At 37.8% G+C, this 7,639-nt stretch overlaps 2 protein-coding genes and 1 long non-coding RNA gene across 3 annotated transcripts; 1 reads left to right on the top strand and 2 right to left on the bottom strand.

The window, feature by feature from the left end:
* Positions 1–31: 31 nt before the first annotated feature.
* On the bottom strand, positions 32–2,480 carry LOC145213754 (caspase activity and apoptosis inhibitor 1-like). The gene is made up of 5 exons (XM_080082143.1): positions 2,292–2,480; positions 1,862–2,173; positions 1,461–1,607; positions 731–913; positions 32–338 (listed from the first exon to the last, which is right to left on the bottom strand). Exons 1-5 carry the CDS (start codon positions 2,478–2,480, stop codon positions 120–122), a joined length of 1,050 nt encoding a protein of 349 aa, XP_079938269.1. The 3' UTR covers positions 32–119.
* On the bottom strand, positions 2,470–3,446 carry LOC145213758 (BLOC-1-related complex subunit 7-like). The gene is made up of 3 exons (XM_080082147.1): positions 3,266–3,446; positions 2,756–2,937; positions 2,470–2,703 (listed from the first exon to the last, which is right to left on the bottom strand). Exons 1-3 carry the CDS (start codon positions 3,383–3,385, stop codon positions 2,487–2,489), a joined length of 519 nt encoding a protein of 172 aa, XP_079938273.1. The 5' UTR covers positions 3,386–3,446; the 3' UTR covers positions 2,470–2,486.
* Positions 3,447–3,932: 486 nt separating this feature from the next.
* Positions 3,933–5,847, top strand: LOC145215237 (uncharacterized). Its single transcript, XR_013857237.1, has 2 exons — positions 3,933–4,224; positions 4,448–5,847. It is a non-coding gene; the product is annotated as an uncharacterized LOC145215237 (long non-coding RNA).
* The last annotated feature ends 1,792 nt before the right edge of the window (positions 5,848–7,639 follow it).

Here is a 7,639-nt window from a genome sequence, read left to right as displayed (position 1 = left end):
CAGGAATCAAATTGGGCTTTGACTGAACAGCTGAGGAAACCAACAAGTTTATTGATTGAAGCGCACAGTTACAACATAAACAGTCAATTGTCACAACATAAAGAAGTAAAAACAACAAATTATTGATCACCAAGTTTTCCGGCAGCTCTCATCAGAGATTTTATCGCTCTTTCCCGAAGCTGAAGTTCCAACAACTCAAGTTGAGTTTTTTCTTCTTTTTCCTCTTCCTGTTTTCCGGAAGACATTGTCTCCTCCAGGATCTCGTCAACCATCTCTTGGTAATCCTCGTCTTCCACGACCTCCACAGTCTCAATCTCTACATCACTCGACTCCAGCTCCTGTAAAAAGATCATATCATATATATATAAGCTATTGCTGCCAGGCATAATATCAAGTTTATAGAGCTCTTCTCGCAAATGTATATGATACCGACGTTTCAACGTCCTATACAGGTCGTCTTCATCGCAGTAAATAACACTGAATGCGACTAGTACAGTGCACGATAAACAAAGGAAAAAAGAATTAAACGCACGCACGTCGAAACCTACTTTTCCCTTTGTTTATCGTGCAATGCCAATAAATTAACTTTCCTGGATTTTTTTCCATTTAAGGAGTAGTTTTGAATTCAACAATTTGTTACCAGGGGGTTGCAAATTTTTTGTGGGGAAACACTGATTTATATTCACTGCGCGATCATGAATGATTGGAAACAGATTGTGAGTTTTCTTACCTCCTCTTCAACAATTGTGATCTCTTCTTCACTCGTCACTTCGCCCTCTTCTGAATCAACATCCTCTGTATCTTTGGGAGCCGAAGAGATGCTTCCCTCTTGCACTGCAGGTGGTTTTGATCCCTCAGCAAGCAGGGAAAAAACTTCACAGCCGGATGTTGTCGTGGAATCAACAAAGTTTGCCTGAAAACAACAAATCGAGTTTGGCTTGTTGTTCAATTTATTGTTGGAGTAAAACATTGCAACATAAGCTACTGATTCTACTGTCTGGAAATTCTTGTTTCAAAGAAAAGGTATTTGTTGAACTAAAGTTTGTCAAACAATTTGCATCACACCAAAGACTGGATTACTCTACATCAGTGGTTCTCAACTCGTTTCAGGCCATGGACCACCGGCCCAGTAAAAATAATATCGTGGACCATTTCATTTGGGGGCAAGTTTGCATACAAAACAACCATTTGGGCTTGAAACATAATTCTTTAAAACTGATTTTCAAGAAGTGAGATACAATTACCGATTTTCAATAAGTGAGATACTATTATTAACAGCTAACATTTTGATACTCTTTCAACAGGTAATTTACAATCATCTCTAGTTTATCACTTAATTTAGTGGACCACCCAAAAATGCATCATGGACCACTAGTTAAGAACCACTGCTATAAATGGTTTCCGTATTCACACAAACAAGCTACCCATTATAATTTATGTACATTATCGTGCCTTCTGACCTGAACAGTCGGTTGTTCCTTGTTTGTTTTTGTTGAAGAAACTTTGGGCACAGCTTCACTGCTGTCATCGTCACTGGAATCTGTTCCCGAAGACGATGACATAACTTCACCCGCTAAAACGTGGTTGATGCGCTTTGATGACATTACCTGCAAATTTGAAAGTATTTTGATTTATCATAGCACACCAGGCCCACTGAAGGCCTAATACTAAATCAGCAAGTCTCCAAAGTATTCCCATATGACACAGCACAGACTACAAAAATCTGGCCTGGCGGCCTAAAACCCACAGATTGTTTATTTTGTGAAAATCAGACATCTGCTGTTTACAGAACCCAGTAAAAGAAAGATGATAAAAGTGAAACTTAGTCTAATGCTTATAGGAAACTCATCAGCATAAATACCTCCAGTTGGCCCAAACATCTTTGTTTCAACTCTTCAGGGGAAATATTTTTCAAAATTTCCGGCAACATTGCCCCAAGTTTTGGCCCTTTCACAATTTCAAACACCTGATCCATGAGATGCTTTCGATCTTTCACATAAAAACCAAGAGGCTGAAGTTCTTTCTCCAAGTTTAAACCATCCTCCTCAACATCAGAGTCTCCAGTCAATCCCCCATCCTCTTCCGACTTTTTTCTACTTCGTCTCCGCTTTTCCTTCACATTTTTACTTTTTCTGTTTTTGTCTGCGGCTCGTTTTGTGCCTTTGTGAGATTTCTGAACAAGATTTCATAAAAATGTTAAACTTGATAAAAATAACAACTCATAAAATAGTTTTTGGCATTTCACCTAGATATTATTTGTCACGTAACACTGCAACACAAAGTTATTTTACCTGTTTTGATTTTTTAGCATCAGCTTTCCCATCCTTTTTGCTTTTATGATGTTTGTGGCTCCTTCCTTTTGACGAACTACTCTGTTTTTTCTTCTTGTCGTTGTCATCAATGTTTTGTTGCATCTCCAACGAAAATTGTTCGAGTCTCTCGGGTGCAACGGCCAACATTGCTTGTCTGTATGCCGACATTTTTTTTTAGAGAACTTTTGCCCGATTGTTTTCCAGCAGAAACAATCCTCGGTCCAGTTGCTTCTGTTTCTGTTCAGCGTCTGTCACGGACTTTTGTTTCTGAAACTCGGCTCGAACAAGTCGAAGATAGAAATCTTTGTCAGTGTATCGTAGATCTTTGTAACCTCTCTGCAACAATGCTTTGTATAGACTCAAAACAGCCTGTCGAGACCACTGAACCATGACCAGATGACTTGCAACGATAAATTTATCTCGGTCGAAGAAGTTTGATGGAGTTCAATTGTTCTGTAACAGACTCTGAAAGTCGAATGCTTTTTTCAATAGCTTCTTCCTGATACCCAATATGTGTTGCAAGCGCTGATAGTTTGTGGAATGTATCCGCACTGTTCGCGATCGTTGATTCAGCTGATGCAAAAGACCGCTGTACTTGGCCCAAAGTATCAGAGCTCTTACTTCCCTTTACACAAAAAGTCAGGTTAAAAGTCTTGCTGGATTGGTAACTGTTGAGATTAAATTGAAATACAAATTCAACTAAAGAACATTGCCATAAATTTCCAATTGACAGCTTTGCATTCGCTGCAAAACTGAGTATTTCTAACCAGTTTGTAGCAGGTTTTTATTTCTGAAAGACAACTGCTAAGTGCCAGAGTAAAAACAGATTGTGTTTTAAAACTGCTGGCTCAGCTTGTTTTAAGTTTATCTCTGAGCAAATATACAACTTCTCATAAAAAACGTGTCCACAAAAACTGGCGATTAAAAATGAAATTATTATTAAGATCTTTTACCTTAATAACTTGTTTGATAAGCGATGAAACGTCAGCCACGTTTGCTTGTGTACAATTTCCCACTTGGAACCTGACGTCAACTTCACTGCTCGGCAATTTAACGTAAACACTAGAACTCATTGCAACAAACAAATTATTTCACACAAAACATCGTTTATCACGTTGTCGTACAATTAACCCGGTTCTTCGTAAGATTAACGTTGCGCTCATCGCCACTACATTTTCCAAAAAATATTCACCCGATCCGTCTGGAAGTCCCCGATTAAAATCGGCTGTGTTACGCAGAATAATGCGTTTCTTATCGGGCGGGATTAGAATCTTTAGAACCTGTGTTATAACACAGCCCGATTGCGGACGGTTTTATCGGTAATGGCAGTGGAGCATTAAATTTGTTTTTTATTGGGGTTTGACTAAAAACCTGACTGCCTGACTGGGCTGACTGGCCTGACTTAGGCGGCAGTGTTTCACGATACATTTTCGGACTGACTCTAACCCTGACCCTAGCCAGACCCTAACCTAACCTTAACCCCGAAACTAACCGTAAACCAATTCTCAATTACCCAAGTCAGGCTTTCTGTGTTGCAGTCATGCCTTTCCTAACTGCATAAAATCGGAAAAATATTTTGTGAAACACTGCCGCCAATGTCAGGCCAGTCAGCCCAGTCAGGCAGTCAGGCTTTTAGTCAACCCCTTTTTATTGGCAAATATTATTTTTGCTGTGATAAACAAATGCATTTTAATGCATTCTAAGCTGTAAAATGAATATGTTAAACACTAAAATGAGCCAAGAATCAAGATTGAAGTACCTGATTGGCATCAAGGTTCTGGCAATGAAGCAATGCAAAGAGACCTTTCAGTGAGAAGAATTTCAAGTTATTACCTTTATATGAAGCAAAGTGAGGACCAGCACACTGTCATATGAGGGCTTGTAGATTGGATTTGAATTGAAATGATTCACAGTAAGTGGCTGTCTTGTTACTGCCTTTCTAAACTCAACTCTTTCTGTATTTCTGGCTGATGTTATTTTGAATTTTAGCACAGTTAAAACCCCCAATATTGAATATTAACTCTGTTTTATAACACTTAGACTGCTTATTGGTGACTAAACTCAAGCCTCTTTTGTTTAACCCATAATTGTCAAGTTAAATGAGCATACACTTTATCTTTATTTTTTTATTGCAGTTCACCATCCGGAAAAAATGCTTAAAGCTGGAAAAAATCAACAGAAACATTCCATATCAAAAAAATTGAAGAAAGTCTTTCATTGCAGAAGAATTTTGTCGACAAAAACAGCTCTCTCTTAAAGTGTCAGCAAAATCATTGATGTATACGACCTGTTACTTGCCTCACAGGAGAAAATTGTATGTCGAGATATGCACCACATACTTTTTTTACATGAATCAAATCGGAATACGTGTTATTTCTTTTCCACTGTTCTACCTGCCTGCAAGTTTATTTATTACGTAGTTCTTATACCAGTGGTTCTTAACCTTTTTGGTGTGGTTTCCCACTAAAGTCAACCACCAACTTCGAATTACCCCCTCTGTTATTTTTATTCTGATGTTTTGTGCCCTATGTTAACAAAAAAATTATTCTTTAATCGAAATAATTTCGTGAAGCGATTTGATCTGGAACTCCGAAGGTATACTGCAATCTTGTGCAGTTTAAATAGTGCTTCTGTGAGAGATTAAAGTTTTTTGGATATATTAAAGAGTTTCCTCTGCTTGCAATAGTCATTTATTGCATCACAATCAACAAACGAAAGGCTTTGATTCGCGCACAATAGCAAAGTCATTGATACTTTTAGTCTTGTCTGTGATGTAACAAACGGACTTTGGATTTGTATGTGTCTTGTAAGCCTTCCTGAAATTAATCTAACATGTTGTTGCGGAAAAATGTTAGGAAAGTAACTTTCAACGATTAATTCAAAGCCGGGTTCGACCCTCGGGCCCGAGTTTGTTTACCTGACTTACATAATTTCCTTCTGAAAACATCAAATTTCCCACTAGTGGGAAATTTCCCACCGGTTAAGAACCACTGTCTTATAACTTACTCAAATTAAGAATTTGTATTCAAACTTTTGTAGGCGTTGATATTATTTTACCTCCATGGTGATTATGGTCTCATGTAAATTCTGAGAATGTTTTGCCCTCTGATGTAGAATCGGACAGTAAAAGTGATTCATCAGACATAAATTGAGAACCTCTAGTTTTGACCAGTAGTCTGCATGATAGCATGTTGTAACAATTGGATGGTTCTACCTCATTTTTCACATGATATCCGGTTTAATTTTCTTAATAATTTAGCAAATCATTACATTTTCAGCTGTGCAATATTGTTTCACCTTTTTGTTTTATTTTAGTCTGTTTACTTAAAGATCCTTGTTTAGTATGTACTATATGTACTTGTAAATGCAGGTTTTTGACTGACCAATCAACCAATTGCTGTGAATGTAATTATTTATTCTCTTCCCATTTATTTCTGCTTTCATATAACTATGGGACTCAACTTGAAAATGTTGAAGTGTGGAAATTGGTTTCATAAGGTGCTTTTTCCATCAATAAAGTGTTGTCCTCACTGTGCATTTGGTGTTTCATCATTTTCATCAGTACAGGCTTTAACGTGTTTGAGACCACTAACGGCTTGAGGTATATGTAAACGGTTTTTACACGCCAACTCTAAACAACATTCAGTAAACGCTTGCAAAATATCGTTAAAATCTTATCATAACGTCGAAAATGAGAGGCGTACATCATAGGCGAATACATGACATAACCGCTTTAAAAATGATTTTTGAGCTGTCGAATTATGTAGCCTATAAAAGCTCCAGATGACAAACGGTTTAAGGTAAACGCAAACGGCTTTTACAGGTCAACTCTAAAATACATCCAGTAAAGGCATACAAAATATCGTTTAAATCTGATCATAACCTCGTAAATGAGAGGCGTGCATCATAAGCGAATGCAGGGCATGACCGCTTTAATAATAATTTTGCGCTGTCGAATTATGTAGCCTATAGAAGCTCCAGATTTTAAACGGTTTAAGATAAACACAAACGGTTTTCACAGGTCAACTCTAAGATACATCCAGTAAAGGCATACAAAATATCGTTTAAATCTGATCATAACCTCGTAAATGAGAGGCGTGCATCATAAGCGAATGCAGGGCGTGACCGCTTTAAATATGATTTTGCGCTGTCGAATATGTAGCCTATAGAAGCTCCAGATTTTAAACGGTTAAAGATAAACACAAACGGTTTTCACAGGTCAATTCTAAAATACATCCAGTAAAGGCATACAAAATGCCGTTTGAATCTGATCATAACCTCGTAAACGAGAGGCGTGCATCATAAGCGAACGCAGGGCATGACCGCTGTAAAATGATTTTTGCGCGGTCTACCCATATAGCATGTACAGGCTCCAGATTTTAAACGGTTTAAAGCTATTATCACATTTAAACGATGTTTTGTATGCGTTTACTAGCTGTATTTTGGAGTTGACCTGTGAAAACCGTTTGTGTTTATCTTAAACCGTTTAACATCTGGAGCTTGGATACCATTGGTTGACTGCGCAAAAATCATATTTAAAGCCGTCACGCCCTGCATTCGCTTATGATGCACGCCTCTCATTTACGAGGTTATGATCAGATTTAAACGATATTTTGTATGCCTTTACTGGATGTATTTTAGAGTTGACCTGTGAAAACCGTTTGTGTTTATCTTTAACCGTTTATAATCTGGAGCTTTTATAGGCTACATAATTCGACAGCGCAAAAATCATATTTAAAGCGGTCACGCCCTGCATTCGCTTATGATGCACGCCTCTCATTTACGAGGTTATGATCAGATTTAAACGATATTTTGTATGCCTGTACTGGATGTATTTTAGAGTTGACCTGTGAAAACCGTTTGTGTTTATCTTAAACCGTTTAACATCTGGAGCTTGTACCTATACCATTGGTTGACTGCGCAAAAATCATATTTAAAGCTGTCACGCCCTGCATTCGCTTATGATGCACGCCTCTCATTTATGAGGTTATGATCAGATTTAAACGACATTTTGTATGCCTTTACTGGATGTATTTTAGAGTTGACCTGTGAAAACCGTTTGTGTTTATCTTTAACCGTTTGTCATCTGGAGCTTTTATAGGCTACATAATTCGACAGTCCAAAAATCATTTTTAAAGCGGTCATGCCCTGCGTTCGCTTATGATGCACGTCTCTCATTTACGAGGTTATGATCAGATTTTAACGATATTTTGCAAGCGTTTACTGAATGTTGTTTAGAGTTGGCGTGTAAAAACCGTTTACATATAGGCTACCTCAAGCAGTTAGTGGTCTCAAACACGTTAAAGCCTGTACCAATGAAAATGATG

This window comes from Phallusia mammillata, chromosome 2, assembly GCF_965637545.1.
Source record: "Phallusia mammillata chromosome 2, kaPhaMamm4.hap1.1, whole genome shotgun sequence".
NCBI classification, from domain to species: domain Eukaryota; kingdom Metazoa; phylum Chordata; class Ascidiacea; order Phlebobranchia; family Ascidiidae; genus Phallusia; species Phallusia mammillata.
This window is presented reverse-complemented; position numbering and strand designations above follow the sequence as displayed.

Bases quoted from the DNA above. Each gene is read 5' to 3' on its own strand.
- LOC145213754 (XM_080082143.1), bottom strand. From the start codon at position 2,480: ATGTCGGCATACAGACAAGCAATGTTGGCCGTTGCACCCGAGAGACTC. The intron at 1,608-1,861 runs GTATTTATGCTG...TCAAATTTGCAG, and splicing joins GATGTTTGGGCCAACTGGAG to GTAATGTCATCAAAGCGCAT. The intron at 339-730 runs GTAAGAAAACTC...ATCTTTTTACAG, and splicing joins TCACAATTGTTGAAGAGGAG to GAGCTGGAGTCGAGTGATGT.
- LOC145213758 (XM_080082147.1), bottom strand. From the start codon at position 3,385: ATGAGTTCTAGTGTTTACGTTAAATTGCCGAGCAGTGAAGTTGACGTC. The intron at 2,938-3,265 runs GTAAAAGATCTT...TTTTGTGTAAAG, and splicing joins TTATCAAACAAGTTATTAAG to GGAAGTAAGAGCTCTGATAC. The intron at 2,704-2,755 runs CTCCATCAAACT...AAGTCATCTGGT, and splicing joins TCTGTTACAGAACAATTGAA to CATGGTTCAGTGGTCTCGAC.